Below are 23,630 nucleotides of genomic sequence, written 5' to 3'. Positions count from 1 at the left end.
GTCAGGATGGCCGAACAAATTCAACTTGAAATGATGGACGTTTATTTGTGCATAAGAAGAAGCTGAACGAATATTTACCAAAATGTTGATAGGAGTCAGGTAGTTTCTTCTGGGGACCAGCAGAATAGAGCATAATAATATAAGACAGATCCCATAAGCTACATGTGGAAACAAATCCCATCATATTATAAACATGTCTTCCAGACAGCCTATCAATGGAAGCTTGAGTTTAAAACTTTTCAAATCAACCACCTACAGAGAGCAACTGTAATATTTACTTTCTGAAATAATCCAAACCCCTAATCCTTCTAAGTAACAACATACAAGCACACATAAGTAAAGGCATAAATTCCACATACTGAACATTTATTTGGGAGACCTTTAACAATCACATTACTCAGATACCTCATATAAGGAATGTGATTTAAATTCAGTGGTTCTGTTTGTTTAACTATTTCTGCAATCAAATTCCTTCATGTGAAGAAAGTCACGTTTGAAACTCTGTTGTTCTCTCTCATTTTCTCCCTCCCTCCCCTCTCCCTTCTCTCCTGCCTTCCTTCCCTCTCTGTCTTTCTCTCTGGAAACAATATAGTATAGACAGTTCATTTATAAAAATTCAACTGATATTATTTTCTGCAGGCAACCATACTCACATTTATAAATATCCATAGCATAAAACACTATGTACTTCAGTTCAACTAATTCTAAGACATAAAAATCTTACTGACTGAAATTAATTAACAAATTTATAGAAAGAGAATGTAAAAGGTATTTGTTTTAAAATTTTAAGGCTATTCATTTAGCACTCATGACAATTATCTTTATTCATGATTTGACTGTCTCCCACACTATGAAATGAATCATTATTAATTTGCAGCACAAAGAAAAGCACCCCAAACCCTGAACTGTTATTAAATCATTAAACTCAGAGAAAAAAATTCAAGTGCACAGAGATGCTCACAACTGAACTTAATGATAGACTGAACTAGCTCTATTTAAAATTTCTTTCCTATATTATTTCCCAAGCAAAATAGACTCGTTATAGCAAAGAAAAACTGCCATAATGTATTTAATTGCATGTGGCCACTTTCGTACTTTTATTAATGTAATTACTGAAGTTCTGTGTTCTAAGGTATACATTTTACTTTGTATCCATGGACCCTCCTTGATACATAAAAGTATCATCAAGTATGTAAAAGATAAACAAGTCAAGTAATAAAGCAAAAATAGGACAGTAAAAACAGTATGATATTCACTTTTGTTTCCTTTAAGACAAAAATGTTCTTAATAATTGCTTGCTATTGGCTCACGGAACTAGAGAGTGTATATTAGAACCTCCGTACTCAGAACAATGATTTTCTTTGGTTGTTATTTGTCTAAGAAGCAATAAGCCGTATAATTTGGAAGAAGAAAGCTACTGAATCCTTCAGAAAACACAACCTGGCAGTTTATCTTCAATGCAAATGAATGAGGCGGCAGGAGTGTGCTGGAGAAACCAGTCTTCGAGGACATCATGTAAGGGAATCCAGCTGTGCTTGTATGGTCTCCAGCTATTTACAAAGACAAAAAAAAAAAAAAAAAAGAGAGAGACAGAAGTTGGTGAAGACAAAGAAATTCATGTGAAGTGTTGTTTAGAAACACGCAAATGAAGGAAAAGAATGGTATTGTCAACTACATGTTTTAAATCTACTCATACAGCAATAAATATACTATTTAGAAAATTTTTCTTTTTATGTGACGATATTAGAATTCCTGTTTGCTGAGTTTTCAAATTTGTAAAGAAGGATGTCTAAATATTACTGTTTTAAATGCGCCCAGCTGTTTCATTTTAATTGATCACTAAAGATTTTTAAAGGGTGGGTGCTGCGAGGGGATGGGAGGAGCAGTGCATTTTCCTGGGTTATAAAATCAGTATTCAAAAAGAAACATCAGTATTCAAAAAGAAACCCTCAAAGATAAATTTTTAAAGGCCTGGTATCTTCCTTTTTCCCTGGGCCCAGAATTTAAAATATTTAACACTACCTATATTTAAACTGCTAGTGTGGCTAGATACCACACAGTTCATTACTTAATGTTTTACATTAAAGCAACAATCCTATTGCTTTAATTAAAACCATATCCATTTTCTTCCTGATTTAGTGTGTGAGATTCTCTTCATCTCGGCAATGCTTCCTACTGTGAAACATAAGGTGTTTACAAGGGAAGTTTAAAGAACTTAGCTTCATAATAGGGCATTTAAAAATAAGAATTCATAAAATGGAGGAAACATTGTGAAAAATCCCACATATCAGAAATTATTTTAAAAATACAGACCTTGTTATAGAAATCAAACAATTCCTTGTGACTGAATTCCACAAGAACTTTCTCCAGGCTCTGTGAATAAAAAAGGAAGGAAGGAAAGAAGGAAGGAAGGAAAGGTGGAGGGGGGATGGGAGGAAGGAAAGAAGGAAGAAAAAAAAATTTAGTTGTGTATATTCCACACTGCATTTTTTTTCCTCTCCAGCTAGCCCCAGAATATGCCATATTATTCTCAGAGTGGTTTAAAAAAAAAAAACAACTTACCTGTTCTACTCAACCCTACTATTCCGAGACTCACAAATACATTTAATAACACTCCACTTAAGCAAAAGGTTTCAACTCTATAGGGGTATCCGTTCTTTAAGTTGATTCCACAAAGGTTAATAAAATATATGCCAACAAGAGAACAATTTCATTATCTATTTTTTTCAAGACAGAGATTATACCTGCGATTATATTTCATCTTTCTCAGCAGTCCATTTGAAATCTAGTAAACACCATTACACAAAGGCACTGGAGGCAGCATATCTGATTGAACTCACCCAGCCATTAATGCCACACATCAGCACAGCTGCCGCCTCCAAGCGTGAATCTAACAGTTATGATCTTAACATGCTGAGATTGTTACCTTTTTTAATGTACAGACTCAGCAAAAGTTAACAATTAACACAACAGCTTCAAAGCTGGGACTTAATTATGCTCCTTCCTTTCACCTTACATGCAGCAGAGAAATCTTGATGGATGCTACAGATGCTAAGTAATATTGTTTATGCATGCATGATGGTGCAGGAAAGCGCAGCACATTACCAACCCACTCCAATCTACTTTTGGTTGATTTTGTAAACTGAGGATCTAGTTTCTGAAGATGGTTCAGATATGTCTATTTTATTCAAGGTACCTTTGGGAAATGGAAGTTAATGAGGAAAGAATGCCAAGAATGTGTTACCTGCTCTGACCACACTATCCTGCTCACGTGACATCAAACAGCACCATGAACTGAAGAAGTGGAAAGCTTGCGAACAGTCATTGATTCATGCACTTAGTTGTCTGTGGTCATTTCCAACACTGTATTCTAGTTCTCAGGTTCTACTTTCATTTCCTTCTTTGTTTTAATGATTTCCATTTCTATTTACAAAGCCAACATTTTCAAAACAAGTTATCTGCAGCTAACTTTAGGAGATCAATGGGGCTACGCTCAGAAAGGGCACCTCCCTTCTCATGAAGCCTCCGCGCACAGGATCAAATCTCACACGTCTTCGTTTCCTCTTACACACCCATCTTTGAGCTTTAAAATGAATGAAGCAGCACACCAGTTTTAAAGTGTCATCCTTTACAAATGATAAACAAAAACTATGAATTTTTCAAATTATATTAGAAAAATCAGTTAGTTAATTGGCACATATCACAAAACCTCCAAAGTCTGCATCAGCTTTATCTAGCAGTGCTGTGTTTCCTCCCAGCAGCTGAAGGGAGATGATAAGTCTAGCTGTACCCTAGGGAAAAGCAAAACAAGTTCATTACTTTATCCTCCAAGCCAAAGGTCAGGAGAGACTAGAGACTAAATCAGTATGTGAACAACTAATTTGCTGGACCCTAGAGAGGTAGCGGCCAAGCTAGGCTCTTGTTTCCTGCATTTTGCTTTGCTTCCTTTCAAAGTAGTATTTCTTAAAATGTTATATTGAGGAAAGGGAAAGAAGGGAACTTTAAAAAAAATACTTCTTAAAATAACAATAACTAAAATAATGTGAGTATGTGCATTAGTGTGTATATCTATAGATGTGTGTTTATTTTATATACACACACACACACACATACATATCCATAATAGTAATCCCTTGGCATCCTGCAGCAGATTGGTGCCAGGACCACTGTGGATACCAAAATTTGTGGATGCTCAAGTCCCATAATCTCCACTCCAGATCTGGGGTTCCGAATCCGTAGATTCAGCCAACTGTGGATGTGTAGTGCCACAGTATTTATTGAAAAAAATCCACATATAAGTGGACCTGTGCAGCTCAAGCCTGTGTTCAAAGGCGACTCAATGTCGTGTCCTGCTTTACTGAAATACTCAGCTCTAAAAGGAAAAAAGCTGATACCTGGTAGAGTCCCTCATGCTTGGCATTATGACTGGGAGCTGCTACCATGATCGTTTCCCATTCAACGCACAATGACTAAAATGGAAGAACATGGGAGTGGTTTCTAAGTGTTTCATGTCTATGTATAGAGAGATTTTGAGAATCCATGTTTACCCAAGGGGTGGCCGAGGGTAGCTGTCTTCTAGTTTTTTAGGGGAGTAAGGATGGAGCTTAGATATGTAGGATAAAAAGGAAAAGGGGGCTGGCGAGGGGCCAATTGCCCACATTGTCATGTTCTGACATGAACCCCACAGAGTCCAAGAATTTTACATTCAAATCTGGCCTCCAGGACATTAGGAAGGTATCTTATCAAGAAAAAAGTATAACTCACATTTAATTTTACAGTCTGATAGCTTTATTTATGACTTTGAATTTAGAATAGACCATGGCCTCCATTTTTACTCCTTCTTCAGGCCCTACAAACATTAGGAGGAGGCCTGATCAAAACCTTTTCTGGGACTACAGCATTTTTAGGTGGAAAACACATTCTTAGCTCTCCTTGCGAATATAACTAGAGGGTCACAAATTTGCTCATCAAACCAGAATTAACTCTTTAACTTCAATGTTTACTCTTCAGAAAACATGTGGAAGGTTCAAATGGAAACTAATTACAATGTTGGGTCAATTATATCTCAATTTAAAAAAAAGCCACCTGGGTGTTAGCATGTGGCTGGGGAGAAGGAGGAAACCATCAGGAGACCCTTTGGTGCCATGTTAGATTGTTAAAAGGGACTCCAGCCAGTGTGAATGACTGGGAAGCTGGCTGGTGGTGAAATGCAAGGGCTGGGGGGCGGGGAGGGGACAAACAATTACGGACAGCCCTTTTCTTGGCAGGTTTCCTGGCAGGTTCCCCAGCTGAGAGGGTATGTATCCAGGTTGTCCACGAAACCCTGAAACATATGAAAATATATGCTGAAAGGGGTGAAAATCTGTATAACTACTCTGGAAACTTGTTTGGCATTGTTTACTAAAGCTAAATACATGCATATCCTATGACCCAGAAATTCGCTCCCAAGTATTAATATTGGGCTTAACAGAAATGTACATACTTGGGAACCATGAGATAGGTAGAAGAATACTGACAGCATTATGATTCGAAAAAATCAAAAATGGAAGCAGCCAAAATTTCTTTCAACAGGAGAATACATAAACTGTGTAGAGTAATACACACTGGAAAGTTACACAGACACGACAATAAGCTACAGCCAAATACAAGACCATGCACGACTCCCACAAAATAATGTTGAATGTCAGAGGCAGGCACAGGAGAACACGTGTGATCAATTTCATGTGTATGAAGATATAAAAAAACAACAGAAAAGGCTTTAGAAACAAATGCTTATGTGGTAAAACTATAAAGTAAGGCACCAAAAATATTACCAGAAGTATCAGAATACTGATCACATCTGGGTCACTGGAGAGAGGTAGTAATTGGGAGGAGGCGTAAGAGCAGATTCTTATTTCTTCTTTTTCTTCTTCTTATAAATTAAGCAATAATTTATTTCTTGATGTTGGTGGTAAGTAAAAGGTATTCTTTTTTTTTTTTTTGGCAAACCAATGTACTCTTTTTCTGTATATTTCCCCAATTATGAAAAAAATGGCATTGTTATGTATTAAATTCATTCATTCATTTTTATTCAGTAAATTTCTATTAAATACCTACAGTAAGACCTGTTCTAGGTGCTATGTAAATAGCAATGAACAATGGAGACAAAAATCCTCCACATTCTAGTTGAAAAAGATAATAAATAAGAAATCTAACAATAATAATAATAAAGAATCATCATAATTCACAACATATGTATAGGTATGTTTGCTGGTGGTAAGTGCTAGGAAGAAAAATAAAGCAGGGAGAGGGAATGTGTGTTTGTTTGGTGGTAAGTAGGGTTAAGGAGATTCAGGGTTAGGTCATCAAAAAAGGTCTCACTGAGATGGTAACATCCAAGTTAAGATCGAAAAGAAGTGAAGGAGTAAAAAAGACTACAGGATGGGAGAAAGTATTTGTGAATCATTCTCTAATAAAAGTATAATACCCAGAATATATAAAGAACTCCTGTAATTCAACAACAAAAAGACAAACTCAATTAAAAAATAGGCAAAGGACTGGAACACACATGTCTCCAGAGAAGATATACAAATGGCAAGCAAGCATATGATGAGGAATTCAGCATCGTTAGTCACTATGGAAATGCAAGGCAAAACTGCAGTGAGATACCACTTCACACTTACTATTAGGAAGATCACATATCTTTTTTTAATGAGGGGAAAAATACGTCGGTGAGGATGTAGAGAAATTCAAGTCCTCATACACTGTTGGTGGGAATGTAAAATGGTGCCGGAGATGCAGAAAACATTGGGAGTTTCTAAAAAAGTTAATGAAAGAATTACCATGTGACCCAGCAAGCCCACTCCTGAGTATACACCCAAAATAAACGAAGGCAGGAACACAAACAGATACTTGTGTATCAATGTTTCCAGCACCTTTTCAACATCTATGTGAGGCACTATGTTGACATCGTACCAGTTAAGATGCTGACGCACAGTACTGCGTTTTCTACCTGCTTACTCCTCCATCAACCATCAGTTTAGGCCCTGTTGTGGGCTGAACTGTGTCTCCCCAAAATTCATGTTGAAATCCTCACCACTCCAGTACCTCAGAATGTAACTGTTTTTGGACATAGGGTCTTCAGAGATACTAAAGGTGAAAAATGAGGTCATGTGGGTGGGTCCTAATCTAATATGACTGCTGTCCTTAGAAGAAGAGATGAGGACGCAGACACACACAAAGGAAAGACTATATGAAGACAATGGAGGAAGATGGCCATTATAACCAAGGAGCAAGGCCTTAGAAGACACCGATCCTGCTGACACCCTGGTCTCAAATTTTTAGCCTCCAGAGCTGTGAGGAAATAAATTTCTGTTATTTAAGCCACCCAGTCTGTGGAACTGTGTTACGGCAGCCCTTGCAAACTAACAGAGGACTCCTCACCTCTGCTGGGACAGAGAGAAGAGATGAAATCTACCCTAAGAGCAATGGAAAGCCACTGGAGAGTTGTAAGAATGATATAATTATATTTACATATTAACAACTCATTTTGGCTTTTATTTGTAAATGGATTAGAGTTGGATAAACTGGATGTGGAGAAACCGGTTAGGAGGCTATATTGCATTAGTCCAGGCAAAAGACCTAATCTAATGTGACGGCAACGGTGACAGAGAAAAGTGAAAAAACTCGAAATATGGTTTAGAAGAGATAGCACCGAGAGACAGATCTGAGTTGGAGGAAGAGGTGAAGGAACAGAAATGAATCAAGAACGACTCTTGGGTTTTTGGCAAGACAAACTGATGGATGCAGCCAAGATAGGAAACTCCAGAGGAGCAGATCTGAAGAAAGACAGACTCAAAGGTGCAGTTTCAGATACAATTAACTTGATATGTCTGTGGACTGCTCTGAAAAGACGTGAAATAAGCCTAGAAAGCCAGAAAAGAAATTTAGGTAAGAGATATACATTTGGGAGTTACTGATATATTGCTTTTTAAAATGGAATTAGATTGCCCAGGAAACAAACGAAGTATGAGAAGAGAGGGCAGCCTGGGGCTGAACCCTATGGAACTCCAATATTGACGGCAGGAAGGTGTTCCATAAATGACGAGTACCACCAGGTTCACAAATGTTTCTGCATGGTAAGTGGAAATGTATGGCATTTATTACATGAATCAAAATAATTTAGTAAGTTGGCACACGGGCAATAAAACTGGGTGGCTTGCCTTCAGTCTTCCATTTTCCAGTAAAACCCATTAAAGTCACTAATATTGTTAACTAAACACACACAGACTAGAAGATTTACTCCCTCTCTTCTGTCTTACACATATAAGATTACAACCAAGAACCTATTTAGGAAATTCACCACTTACACTGTTAGGAAATTCACCACTTACACTGTCTAAGCCAGTCTCATGCATTAATATCAAACTTAGACTTTCTGCAACCTCAAAAACACTGCAAAGTGAAAATGAAAGTGCAAAGATTAACATTCTGCCAGTTTCTTACAAGGGAAGAAATATGTATTTGTTCACCCACTTCTTTTTCTTTTAAATGTGTAACCCTGTCTACCAGCACCTGGACAAGGTTGCACATACCCATTAGCAAAATCCTCATGGAAACAGAATTCAGAGAGGTGGTCAGAGAGGTCTAACTTGATGAAAGTTGACAGTAAAAATAGTTTGCTTTCCCATTAGTTAGATATTAGGAACACACACATGTTTTCTAAAACAGAAATGTATTAGCTTCTTCATGAATTATCTAAGTAGAAATAATCTCTAAATAATATAGATATAAATTAGATAAAAATTAAACTAAGTTTACATTACTTGGCTTTTAAAATTAAGTTGGATATCAGAATTAGAAATCATACAATTACCTTTTCACCTAGAAAATCAGAAGTAGAGGACTCCAGTAAAAGAAAAACTACTGATCTCTTGTCCTAGTTAAATCTAAAAAGAATTTGCGAGGTCCTTTTCAGTTAGAGAAATGAAGGATAGAGGTAAAATTTAAATAATATTTCAAGTTCTACTGAATGGGTTTATAAAACAAAAATCATCAGGAACTATTCAATAAAAAATACATCTATAAATTATATTCTCTACAATGGTAACTACATTCAGTTGTAGATCATTGTAAAAATATTCCAGTATCTCTATTATTATTTGCTGACTATCTTCACTATTATTGAATAGTTAGTGAAACTTTCCTCATACATACAAACATTAACCATTTCTGCCACCTATAATATTCAGTTATTTAATAAACATTCAAACAGTACTGATACAAAGATGAATAAGCCATAGGAAAGAGTATACTCTGGACCAACGACAGATCCTTTTCTAGGTAGGCAGGTTGCCCTTTACAGCTGAGCTTCCCACAATAGCAAGAATGTACATGGAACAGTGAGAAGTGAAGGGAATCTTTGCCCATCTGTCGGATCCATGGAATTAATCCTGGCAACCAGCGGGGTAACAGATCTTACAACCAGCTCTGATTCAGAGGATGCCAGCTTGAGAAGGTACAGGCAAAACGTTCTAGGAAAAGAGAAAGAGAAAATTTCCACTCGTTTGTGAGGCAGATGGACTACACAGTCTCCTAAGGCTCTTCTCAGTTCTGTGACTCAGGGATGCTGAAAGGCACAAGTGTGTAGGCAGAGTAACCTGGGGAACTGACGTAGTCAGAGAACCACAAGATGCCAGTAAGAAAGAGCTTAGTGATAACCTGCCTCAACCCTCTTACTTAACAGGTGAGAAAACAAAGATGAACTAACTCATGTAAAGTATCCAGTGGTGGGACTAGTCACTGTTCTTTCCACTACATTATTATGGAAACTTAGGGTAAAACAGCATTCACCTGCATATCAAGTTAATTTATAGAAAAAAATTCTCCCCATGAATTTGCATAATTACTTACCTTCTCTGACTCATTCTACACAGAAATACGTAAAAGCTTTCCTGAGGGTAAACAGTTTGATAATTATGGTTGACGAGGTGCCAAGTAAGAGGTGTAAAATGTCAAGTTAAAGCCTTGAATGTCTCAAAAATTTTCAGAAAAAAACAAGCAACTCTCTTTGTCTTATTACATTAATTTTTATAAAAAAAAAGCTACTGTGAAGAATTTACAATAATTAACATACTACAATTGCCATGCTTATAATTCTAATTCCAAACAAACAAATAAGACTGTTAGCCCGACGAATATACCACATCACACAGAGAAACAGAGCAAGAAAATGACTACTGTCACCTGAATATGGAGCTCATTTCTATTACTCTCTCAAGCCCTGTGATTTCAAAGGTTCTTCATTAAAATACTGCCCACTCTAGCAGGCTCCAAAACCTCACAGGCACGGCCCTGCTGTTTCAGGAAAGCACTGGGCAAACTGAAAACCCTGAGCTTATATCAAAGTTTGATAGACGTTATAAAAGAATAACTGCAACAAATAAACATAACATAAGCCACAAAAGGCATTTTCCTAGGGTCAAATCAACCAAAATTATAACTTGCCTTTTTCAATCTTTGCAAAGTACAGTTTGACAAAATGCTTATCTGTTTAAGAATATAGGTGGGCAGTATAAAACCAGCACAAGCAAATTTTAAGCTCATTAGCACGGCATTCAAGACTCCCAAAATCTGGCCCACGCCTCCACCTGCCCCCTATCTCCTGGCATTATCCGAATGCACTGCATGCGGCAGCAGTACCAGCAGTGTTCTGCACACTGGCCTCCGGGCCTTTGTTCACGCTGTTCCCTGCGCTCACCCAGTAATGCTCCCAGATGCTCCTGTGCGTGCATGTGCGCACACACGCGCACATATACCAGCTCTTTCATTCAGCTAGATCCTTTAGTACTCAGTCCAGCTGACATCACAGCACCCTGGGCAGATCTCTGTCTTTGCCTTTCCCTACTGTATCGTATGGAATTACTTACACTTGTACCATTGATGGTGGGTTCTTCAAGGGCAGGGGCTAGCCTTTATTTTCTTTATTGAAGTCTATTAGCCTAGTATGGTACTTGATCGTAGTACTCAGTAACTTAATATATATTTGTTATGCTTAATTTTAAGAAGGGAAGACTGCTAAACTTAAATATGTTCCCTCTCACACCATTGGGGGGGGATATTATATAGGTAGAGTATCAGAATAAATAGATTTTGTCTAAATGATGACAATGTTTTCAAATTATTCTGTAGCATTTGTTCCAGTGATGACAGTAGTCTTATAGGTCTTATAACTCTTGTTTACACAGTAAACATGTGGGCTACAATAATTAAACTCTAAGTACTGATTCCCCAGTTAGCTTGAAAACTGGCTTCTCATACTTGAGGCCCCTGCCTCAAACTGGTGAAAACACAAGATGTGAGGTTTTAGCTAAAAACACAGTAATTGTGTCTGTCAACATAACAACAATGCATTTTTGGCTAGAAACTTCTATTCAATATAAAAATTGTGTAAAAATGTATATGAAATACTGTCACTAAATGTTTAATGAGGGATGTATACTTCAGTTGACAGGACATTTAATCTGTTATCTGTATATGCTCCTTTCATTCTGGCTAAAATATTATTTTATTCTTGTGTAGACAAAACAATATGCTTGGCAGTCATATCCTCACCATCCTTTAACAATGTGCTATGGATGAGCAGATCACAAACTTGGAGCCAATCAAAATGCATCTCCTATAGTATTCATTAACTATAATTTATTATGCGTATGCTGATATGTCATTATGATTTTCAGCTTTGGTATTGAAATATTTAGCTATGGTTCCTGAATATAATCAGCAAGATAAGAGGCTTTGAATATGATTACACAAAGCTCCTTAAATACAGTGAGAAATTACATTAAGAAGAGCACTGACAGCTAGCAAATGGAGCTTTTTTCCTGTAATAAATATTACAGGTGATGCTATCTTTTTCTGAAAATTATACTTCATTCTAATTATAAGTACTTATTTGATTATTGAAGCTTTATCATTACAGAATAAGGAATAGCTGCATTACTTCTCAAAACATGTGTTAGTACTGTAGCTGAGGGATTTCGGGTAAACTACAAACACCAAGCTGAAATCGTATTATGTTCCCAGAGTATAGTTTTAAAGACTATGAGCTCGATGCCCAAGTTCGGGTTTCTTCCTTGTTCATAAAATCACTTTACTGCACTGATAGACAGAAAATTGGATGGTGTGTGTATTTTCAAGAGCCACTATGTATTTTGCACCCTAAATTAAATAACCTAATGTAATTCACAGTGTTAAGAAAAAGGCAATTAAGAATATATTCTGGCTTAATTTTTTTCCACCTTGTACTCTCATGTCAGTCTTCAAGGAAAAGACAACCAATATGTGCACCTAAATGGGTATTATTTTCAAAATTTAGTTACAATTCACACTTCTTATCAGCTAACTGTAAGCTCTGTTTCTGCAAAGTAATAAGGGTAAGTTCAACATTTGCTTCATGTTATGAGGGGCATTGAATTTATCACATAATGGGCATCTGAAAATCCACTGTTCACCTGCAGTGTACTAACTGGAAACCTCCTACTTCACCCTCAACACATGTGAACCCAAAGTCCTAAAGATGGGCAGGTACAACAGCTAATTTCCTTATGGGGTTAATTTAAGGCAGTAACTGTCTAGAAGAGATTGTTCACTTGTAATCATGTTGTTCCATTACAAATCTTTAACTTGTCATGGTGACAAATGAAGACTGAGCTCATTTTTCCAGCCACATTTGTTCCCTGTAACCTAATTACCTATTTATGATTTGCAAATTCCTCTTGGAATCATCAAATGAACTAATAATGCAGATTCTAATGAAATGGTTCTAACAAGTTGATACTTTTCTATAATCCTAAATTTACCTGGAACTCATAAATAAGATTTCCATTTTACATTTAAAACATAGTGTCTGGGGCAAACTACCACGAGCTCAAAACAGATAACAGCACTGGGAAGTAGTTCAGTCTGTACTATGGCACTCGAGTAAATGGTGCAACGTCAGTTTAATTTTTAATTTAGGGATGATAATAACACTGGAGAACTTAACTTACAGTTTTTTTTTTAACAGTCTTATGGAGGTGATTACACACCATACAACTCACCCATTTAAAGTGTATAATTCAATGGCTTTTAATATATTCACAGAGTTGTGCAACTATCACAATGAATTTTAGAGTATTCCGTCATCCCAAAAAGAAACTATATGCCCTTTAGCTATCATCCACTAATTCTGCTAACTCCTTGTCCCCCCAGTCCTAGGCAACCAGAAATCTACTCTCTGTGCCTACAGTTTTGCCCATTCTGGAAACAATATAAATCTTAAACAGATTCTCTAAAGCAAACCAGTATTTAAGGAATGGGCTATAAAAAAGTAGAGCTTTTTTGCAAAAACAAAAACTGAGGAATGCCTTGAGAGGTAGGATAAAAACTAGAAAAGTGCTACCATGGACCCTAAAGGAAGACAGAGTTGTAAGAAGGAAATAGTGATTCAAGTGTCGAAGGCTCCCAAAAACCAACTGCGACAACTGATAAGCTTTTGCTTTAGATTCAGTGACAAGAGAATGTTACCGACATTGGCAGGAGGAGTTTTGGTGGATTGGATGGGAGGAGCTAATCCTCGCTGATTAGGGAGGTGAGGACTCAGTACTAAGTAAATGAATGTAAACCAGGGGTTGGTCAACTATAGTCCACAGGCTAAATCTGGCTTGCTATCAGTGTTTATAAATAAAGGTTTACTGGAACTCAGCCACAGGCATTTGTTTACATACTGTCTGTGATTGCTTTCATGTTATAATAGTGGAGCTGTATATATCCTGTAAGCTTTTAAAAATATTTACTATCTGGCCCTTTGTAGAAAAATAAGTTTGCCAACTCCTATTGTAAACAAATGTCTCAAAGTATTAGTTCTACTTACCAAAAGCAACCTAACAGGCACTCACATTCCACACTATGTTCACTACTACCAGTTTAAAAGGCCTTGTCGTTTATACATAAGTGGAAGTAAAATCAGTTGTATTGAACACAGCCTAATTACTCATCTCAAGATTGAAATTTCAGGCCCTCTCCACTACCATTTGCTGCACTGCTGTTTACAGGAAAGGCTGGAGATAGTTGCAGAGGCTGTTAGAGCACCTCTTTGGAATAAACAGATCACTTAGCAGCTCATATTTATATAAATTTGCAAATGACAGTAAGGTCTTGTATCACGTAAACTTCTTTAAGAGAATGCAAATGTGATTTTAAAACTGGCATTTAAAAAAAGTAATTTGTGCCTCAAGTTTTACTTTTTTCTAAAGTTTATTTAAAACATGCCTTTTTTGAGTGATTAGTCCCAAGTATTTAATTTTAATGAGTTATATATTCATATGAAGTCCATAATAATTTGTACGTCAGTTTAAAACTCTGGTTTATCTACATAGAGAAATAAGAAGCCAAAGGTTTGAGTCAGAAACATCAAAACAGCTCTTGCTATATGTGGTCTTTGCCTGGGATGACTCATAACATAATAAAGCTACACAATTTGGTTTAATGTTTTGTATCTGTTGATGATTAGAGTGGCTATGTGCCTCTCTAGCCTAGTCATTAATATTAATGAGTTTTGTGACCTAGGCCAAGTTAATAAAACAAACCTTTAAATAACCTATTAAAATGTCCTCAATAATAATTCTGAACTTGAAATTGCTTTACATAATTCTTTTACAGTGCTGGAAAATAAACAAGGGTTTCAAAGGCATTTCCTAACCCAGATGGGAAAAAAATGACAGAACGCTGCGAGTATGCATCAAACATCACTTTTTGATTACAGGTCACACAGACTGCTTCAAAATCATAGATGAACTGAATAAGGAATTAAGACATTCATCATTCCATAGGTGATTGGAATACAACTTAATTTAAGAACAGGCTAAATTTGTGTAACCCCAAAGCAATTACAAGTAATTTTTACTTTCAAGTCAGATCTGAGTTAACAAAAATAAAACTGATGAGGTGGATGGGATTTACCCAAATAGCTGTGAAAAAATTACTCAGTTGTGTCATGGAGTTGGGAAAAGTCAATTATTTTATAAAAGTACTGAAAGTTTGCAATGTTACTGGAAATAGGGTGAAATAATGGCTTAAAGGTTTCTCTTTTAGATATTTATGATACTGGCTTACATAAAAGTTTGCAGAAACTTGTAGAAGCAGCCAAGGATGGTGTCGTAAATCAGAACCCTTCCAAACAGACACAGCCTCCTTCTAGATGGGCCAGACTTAGTAATACAATACAGTATTATTGGTAACAGAGCTAACGGATGCCCTTCTTAAAAGACCATCTTCCACATAGGTGGCTTAGGAGTAATAATCATATTACTGGTCATGCTCTCTGTTTGCTCTCGGTTTGAAATGTGAACCTAGTTCATGGAGAGCACTTATATTTATGTAGCAGAACTAGATGTGAGATAGGTTCTGAAGTACACAAAACGCGCTGAGCAGGGCTGGCACTGTTCCGTACTTTCACTTGGGAACGCTTCCCAGGATTATTGAAGAAAGCGGTACCCCTTCCCCCTTCCTCCCCATTCCCTGGGATACTAACTGGGCCAAGCACTTAGTTCGCAAAAGTCAGCATGCTGACTTTGCTTAAATTCCCCTTTTTTCAGTCTCACCTTCCTCCAGATCATTCTCAATGCAGATGCCAAGTTCAGTTTTTAAGGTGCCACTTTCATCAGGTTGCTCTTCTACTAAAAACAGTCAGTATCTCCCCCATTATCAACGGTTAAAGTTCTATGTCTTTAAGCTTTCCCTAAACATCTCCCAGTCTACCTTTTCCTTTTTAATCATGAAATATTTAAAATATTAAAATTATAAGGACTTACACAGCCAATATTCATGTAACCCAACACCCAGATATAATTCAGATGAACATTTTGCCTTTAAAAAGAGTAAAGAAAGAATACAGTTAAATTTGCCACTACTCATCTGATCGCCTTCCCCTTAGTAGAAGGATAAAGACTGGCTAGAGATAAAAACATAAAGAAGGAAATAAGAAACAACAAACAAAAGACTTAAAGATATAAAAATATAGTTCTTAACTATATCGAGGTTAGAAAGATGATTTTTTAAAAGTGCTACCCATTTGTTAACCTTAGATTAAAAAGTAGAAAAAACAATAAAGAAAATAAAAATTAAAATTGCAATTAATACCTCTTTTACTTTGATTTAAAATTTGTAACGGGGAGAGGGAAATAGCTCAGTGGTAGAGCACAAGATTAGCATGCACGAGGTCCTGGGTTCAATCTCCAGCACCTCTATTAAAAAGAAAAAACTGTAATAGAGGTGAAATTAGACCTAGTGTTTGGAGATGAGATTTGAATATGCAGAAATGGGATAGAGTATTCAGTGTTTCTCCCCTGTCTATCTCTTATTCCTTTAACAAAAGGTAAAGAACTAAGACTGTCAGGGCAGAGATCAGAAAGGGTAGGAGACAATTATCTTCTTTAATAACCTATATGTATGCAGACTAAGATGGCTTACAATCTAAGGAACCAAAGTAGTTGTCAAAACTCATTTCTCAGTACATAGCTACATTCAGGGATACTTAGGAGGGAGGGGCCTACGAAGAGGCTAAAATAGCTGAAAAGAATCAATATGGCACTTAGAGGTATTTTTAGAAAAAGATAAGGGGCAAATCTAAAATTAACAATATATTATTTTATTACATAAAAATCATAAAAAGTAACATGAAAATGTCTTTAAAAAAAAAAAGATACCAGGCAAAAATTTGTTTTAGAATAACTCAATTTAACTAACTTTAACTGAGTAAGACTTTTTATTTTTATTACTGGCTGAAATTCAAAGGTCAACATAACCTATGAAGTAAATTGTGAGTCATAAGGGGAAATCAGAGTCTGCACAATGACCTCAGCATAACTTGGGTCACCAATTGGGTTAGGAAATCACAGGTTTGGGGAGCGGCCCAAAATTTCTCCAAGTGTATCAGCTTTCCCCTGACAGGCATGGTAGGAAATCTTTCCTCTAGAAATACTGTGTTCAGAGAATACTATTTTGGTGCTTTGAAATAAGGTATTTACCTGTAACCATTCACACGACTGAAAATGAAATTCTGTTGTGAGTGCAACTCTCTTTAATGTTGTCCTTTAAATACTGTCAGGTTATGGACAGAGATTTAAAGAGCATAACAGGAATTATTCTTTAGAAGGCAGATTTATTTCTGTTCCATCAATTCAGACCTATTACTTCAGCTACAGAGAATGTCTTCTAAGATCAGACGTAAAACATTAAAATCTATAAAATTTTTTATAATACCATTATAAGAGATGTTACACCTTAGCACCTTGGCCAGATTGCCGTTTGGATAATCCCTTTCCACGAAAACAGTCTACTATAGTTAAAAAAGAAAATGTAATAATTCAGTTTTTAAATAATCTATAATTTGAATCTATAATTTACTAATATCATGAAAATAATGTGGAGTTTCCAATTTTAAATGAAAGCTTACGCATTATATTCAAGGGTCTAGGCAAGCACAAAGATTATTCTTTTCCATGTATTCAAATTAACTTTGGCCACCTTAGTTTCCATTAACTTAGAGAGTAAAATATATTTAAAATATTTGATGCACTTCCTAAATATGCTCTCTGTTCAAGTTTTTAAAAATCTCAGGGCCACTCTTCTCTTCCCTCTTCAATCCATCCAACTCTGATCATGAACTTCTTATTCTAGAGTCTACACTCGTCAAAGATTCTTCATTACTGGCAGAAGTTCAAATTCCCCAGGCTGCCACTTCCATCTTTCTGCAATGCAAGTTGAATTACCTTCTCCCTGCTGCCTCTGTAAGGATGCTATACAAATTTGCTAATAACTACCCTTGAACACTTCTGTATTTTCTCAAAACAATGCCATCATTCCCACTTCTGCCTTCAATGAGAATGTACTCCTCTAACTTCCACATGGCAAAATCCTGCCACTCTTCAAGGCTCAGCTAAAACACCTCTTCTACGAGGCCTTTTCCCATCTCCCAAAACAAATGCAGCTGTCCTTCTGAGCTCCAGTATCTTCCACACTTGAGCCAGCAGTGCAGCACCTCACACATTCTGCCTTGTACTGCATCCCACCCGCCCAACCGAATATATCGTCACTTTTTTAGTAGGAGGGAAGCTTGTTTAGGGTAGGATCCTGTCTTCATTTTAGTAAAGGACGATGGTTGAGAGTGTGACCACTGGTATCAGACCGCTTTATGTTTCAAACCCATCTTCACAAGTCATTGTCTTGAGCAAATTATGCAATTGTGAAATGGTCTATGCCTCAGTTTCCTCACTTGTAACATGGGGATAATAACAAAACCTACCTGACAGGGATAGAGGGTTAAATAAGCACTACGTGCAGAAGCACTTAGGGCAGCTGCCTGGCCTGGTATTCAGTGAGTGATCACTGACTGCAGGGGTCCGCGACCTTTGTCTTCCCCATCATCATCATTTCTTACGCTCCACAGGCACCTAGCCCGGGCCTTGAATGTAACAAACGTTTAATTAATGCCTGCTAAACTGAACAGAACTTGTTACGGCTTTTCAAATCAAGCGGAAAATACAGCCACGTGGAAAATACTGAGAAGGGAAAACCAAAACCAAAGAGTCTCCTAAATGTAACATTTTAAATAAGCAAGTAGTAGATTAACAATTAAATACACAGTTATGTAAATGTTATCCAGATAAGTTACTTTTTGGAAAGGACATAACATTCTATGGATCTAACCTAAACGTGGGTTAGAATTCTGAAAGTTCTTGTCTGAAAGGCCCTTCACGTAACAGCTGACCCTTAAATGACTAGGCTTTGAACTGAGTGGGTCCACTTACATACGGATAATTTTCAGTAAGTCTAAGTCAGCCCTCTCCATCACAGCGTTCTGTATCAGCAGGTTCCACCAACCTTGGGCTCAACAGCAGAGCCAATGCTATGTTTGTGATTTTTGTGAGTCTGACTAGCTGAAAACTTTCATTAAGCAGTAATTTTTTTTAACTACTAAAGGGAATGAACTAGAATATTAAACAATACTATGGCTACAAACATACATTCACAATTTGACCTGAATTACTGTTGAATAAATCTGCAAAATAAAACCTCTCTTCTCTCCCCGCAGCACAGCATCCTGCACTTTAATCACTAGGATTCATCTAAGGGAAATGGATACCTGAGGAAGCAGAGCCAGGTGGATCCTGTACAGCATGAGGAGACTGGGATCTGACACGGTTTAATCTGATTTAGGGGCCACACTATTAGTGAAAGGCTCTGACACGCACTTTACGCACCAGGGTACAGCTTCACACTCTGGGTAAAGTCCAGCTCTAACTAACTCTTAATTTTCTCGCAAAATATGATTTGCTGCAATTCAAATGTATCTTAGTAGTTACACGTTTAGAAAAAAGTCCTCAAGAAAAAAAAATGTGAACTATTAATTTTCTAAAATATGCATGTATAGATAAAAACTTGCTTCTAGATTAGTGAAGACTGTCTATAAAGTCATAGGAATTTTTAGTCATGACAACCAAATATGAAAACTTTCAATTTCTTCCTTCGCTAGATTAACTGCTCCTATTATAGTGACTAAAGAAACAAGTTCCAAGGCATTTTTTCTAATTTTATACTCATTTTTAAAAAGGAAACAACGAACCCTGATACTACATGGGCCGTTTTAAATGGAAGACTGTAAAATATCTGACATAGAAATATTGCCAAAAATGGCACAAATGGGCCTAACTTGTACTTCAAATTATTTTGGAAATGAGTAATGAAGTTATAAAAAATTATTTTCACTTTGTTGGTACAAAATGGAAAGAGCAAAATTCATAGCCATTTTATATTTAGCTTAGTTCAGAGTAAAAGACCTGGGAATGCACAGACAAGGACTAGACAACCAATACTTAAACAAGAATTCATTTTATAATGAGGAAAGTTACACATTTTCAAATAATTAACATTGAAAAATCTGGCCCTAAATTCAATTTTCAGCTTTAGATAATTGTATCTTAATTGCTAATGATGAAATCCAGGCATTATAATGTCTTGTTATAGAGCTATTAGGGAACTGAAGAACTATGGATAAAGTAAAAACACATATGCAGGTCATTTCTATATCCTCTTACGTCTAACTTTGAACCTTGTAATGACATTTCTCCTTAAATTTAATTTCCAAGTGCAACAAAAAGAAATTGACCCATAACATGTATTAAACTCCTACCCTGTTGAAAAATACATTAACTGATACTTGGACAGCTCTGAGGGATACAGGAATGTTTAACATTACAGTAAGTGTTCGCCAAATAAAAATATAAAGACCTAGACTCCAACTGAAAACGATGAGAGGAAACACTGATTAGAAAAGCAAGACAGCATCTAGAAGTTAAAAGCACCAGCTCTAGAGTTAGATTGCCTGCGTCTGAATCCTGGTTCCACCACTTATTAGTTGTAGAGCTTCACACAATGTAATCAGTCTCTCAGCTTCTCACTTTCCTTACCTGTGAATGGGAAGAAGAATAATAACTCATCTCAGGACTGGAGTAAAGATCGTATGACACGAAAAGTGCTTGGAATAGTGAATGACACAAATTAAGTGCTCAATAAATATTACCTAAAATTATTATAAAACTAAGGGAAAAAGAATATTTCTAAAGTAAAAACACTAAGTACGGCTGGCCAGTAATACCAGAGGTTGATGAGAGATTGAGAATATGTAGAGCAGGAGCACCAAGCCTGCTGGTCAACCATAAACAACGACAACTTGAGTTGCTAAGTGAAGATGAAAGTCAGGCACTAAAATATTAGTGCTAGTTGATACAAATGAAGAAGCCAGAGATACGTACATATGCAGAAGGCTGCAAAACAAAAATGAGAAAATAGATACAAAGAAAGAAGAGGCAAGAATCAAGTGTTTTAGTCAATAACAATGAGAAAGGTGTCAAATAAATGCACTGAAATGAAAACTTCTAGTCATGGTAACATATTTTTGGAAGTAACCAGCTGCAGGCTGTACTGATCAATTTGATAAAAGAGTTTTAGTAAGATATGATAAGAATACCTGCAACATCACTCTAATATCATTAAAAAAAATAAATGTAAAATGAAAGCATCACCATCCTCCCTCCCCAACAAGAAAATCCTCCGATACCTGGAGAGGAACTACTTAGTATTACTGTAGCGAGACCAATAAAACCGTAAAAGGAAACAGCAATTGTCACATCAAGACTTTCAGATTTAGTGTCTCCTTGGGTACACCTCTGATTTCTGATTGCATCCAGTTTTTCTGCTCAATAAACAGTCTTGAATATTATAATCAACTTCTTTTTAATCAAAACTAGTCATATTGGCAAATCAGGTAGTACTGAGAAATATACTTCATTATGGCAGTTTTCTTTTTATGTGTGCTTTTAATCAGTTTTGGATGCAGGTGTACTTTGAAAAGAAAAGCAACAGATTTCTGTGGGCTACTGATGTCTCTAAAGTAAGAACTGGTTTTGCTAGAAAAAAGTAAAAGACAAAAATGAAATCAAATTTCGTAAGTCTCCATGAAGCAATTCATGAACAAAAGCAGTCTAACTCTCCTAAAGAAAAATTAAAAAAAATAAAATAAAAGCAGTCTTACTGATTTGTTGATAATTTCTAACTTTCACAAAGAGAATATGTTTCATGTCCTCCTATTTTTGGATTGTTTAATGAAAAAACATATAGTACTTACACCATAAATAAACCAGAACCATATAAATGAAAATATTTCCTTATTCTCTTCTAAACACTTAAAATAGCAAACTTTCTTTCAAAATACAATTATGAACAATATGACATTAAAGCCTGGGATTTAATTTTAAGTCGTATTCTTTTTTCAAAAATGTAATTAATTAAAAGGAGGTTATAAAAAAAATCAACCTGTCCATTTTAGCAGATAGTTAATTTACTTGTGCAAACTGGCTATTGCTTTGCATGACTATTAATATAATACACGATTTTTTCTTTTTACTGAATCTTGCCTAAAACAAGACAGTGAAGTTCTTGTAATAATCCCCATTAAAGTACATTAGGTTTACTTCTTTTAATATTGCTAAGTTAAAATTTACCAATCAATATACTGACATACCATGCTCCTTTTGAAAATAAAATAGGTTAATAAAATGGGTTAAAACTGAGGATTGAATATATCAAAATAATCCATTTGTTACCATGAAAGAAAAGTACCACTTAAGCAAGTTCTTCTTAAATAGGATGACTAACAATAAACAGTGCCCAAGAAATTGCTCCAAAGTCAGTATCTTTGATTTGTTTTCTTAGAGGAAAAAATGAACTCACGAAGGTTAATGCTAAATAAATGGCTTTTACAAACTCATTAAGCACTATAAACATTCAGCATAGTCTCCTCCTTTTAAAATATGTTGATACGTTTCCATTAAATAGTTTCATCATCTTCTAAGTTCTCTTAATTTTAAATCCATAGTTTTAAGAGAAAATAGATCATAATGGTAAATGAGGACATATTTACCTCTTTCCCTTCCCTTTAAATTCCACACAGAATATATTTTTAAAAAGAAGAAACATTAAGAGCACAGGAAAATAAGAAAGAACACCACTGCAGACCAGAAAATTGGAGGAAGTTCTAAACTAAAAATCAGAGGAGACTGACTAAGAGAAAAAAAATCAAATTAGAGAAAACTGAGGCTAAAATAAGCAACAGAGAAGCTACCGTAAAGGCCCTGAGAGACACAAAACTCAAACTCATTGGTCTATAAATAACAAAAGCACAAGTATATTTTCTCAAATGTGATTTCTAAGTATGGAGAGTCTCAGAGTGAACAGTGGAATGAAAGAAATAGAACAAGGTAGCAGGCAATTTATGGGGGAGTCCCAAACCCAGAGGACACACTCCAGCAACAGGGAATACGCTGCCCAGCTGTACTCCGTCCTTTTGCCCTGCAGTCACTGGATGAAGGCTTCTGTCATAAGAATCTTATTACCCCCAAGAGGGCTGGATTCTCATCTGGGCTGAGGAGTAAATACTCTCCAGCCACAAAAACTCCTCCATGTATGCTTTCAACTATACACACTAGCGATCAAGAATCACCACTCATTTGAAGAAAAATTAGCAACAATCTCATTAAATTTAAACTGAAGGAACACACCATTCAGGTAAAATAAAAGAAACAAAAAACTTCAAATATAATTGACATTCTCAGTGATATGAAAAGATAGTACATCAACAACAACAAAAGAAAAGGCTATTGTGAAAAAGAGTTCTACAAAACTAAAAACATGCCTGATAAAACAATGATAAAACAAAGCCTAAAAAAATGGGCTGATAATTTAAAGGTCCCAGCTAAAGATCAAATTACTGAGCTAGACAAGAAAGAAAGTCACCATAACCCAATGCAGAATGAGGAAAACATAAAGAAAAAAATGGAAGATTCAGATGCTCCAGTAGCTACCTAATAGAATAATAAAACAGAGAGAACTGGGTGAAAAGTGATCAGAGAAATAAAGATTTCCCTTAGCTAGAGATAGATTCAGGGGCTGAGACACCTATAGAACACTAACAATTAAAAACAGATACTAATCACATCCTAGTGTAATATCAGAACTCCATGGATACAAATTTCAAAATCTTGTAGGGGAGGGGA

At 36.1% G+C, this 23,630-nt stretch overlaps 1 protein-coding gene across 6 annotated transcripts in view; it reads right to left on the bottom strand.

Annotated features, from left to right (window-relative positions):
- Window positions 1–337: 337 nt before the first annotated feature.
- The window catches only part of COMMD10 (COMM domain containing 10), a 161,201-nt gene continuing 137,908 nt past the window's right edge, over window positions 338–23,630 (bottom strand). The window contains exons 6-7 of one of the 6 annotated variants that reach the window (XM_032476544.1): window positions 2,314–2,373; window positions 338–1,550 (exon numbers count right to left, since the gene is read on the bottom strand). In XM_032476544.1, the coding sequence (XP_032332435.1) occupies window positions 1,512–1,550; window positions 2,314–2,373 (99 nt within the window). In that variant the 3' untranslated portion in view covers window positions 338–1,511. Of the gene's footprint in view, window positions 1,551–2,313; window positions 2,374–3,414; window positions 5,324–6,662; window positions 6,797–9,458; window positions 9,513–19,966; window positions 20,487–23,630 lie in introns of those variants that run through there. The other 5 variants (XR_004318656.1, XR_004318655.1, XM_032476546.1 and 2 more) reach the window with 5 other exon arrangements.

This window comes from Camelus ferus, chromosome 3, assembly GCF_009834535.1.
Source record: "Camelus ferus isolate YT-003-E chromosome 3, BCGSAC_Cfer_1.0, whole genome shotgun sequence".
In the NCBI taxonomy this organism is placed as follows: Eukaryota; Metazoa; Chordata; class Mammalia; order Artiodactyla; family Camelidae; genus Camelus; species Camelus ferus.
Note: the sequence above shows the minus strand (reverse complement) of the source record. Positions and strands in the feature narration are given on the sequence as shown.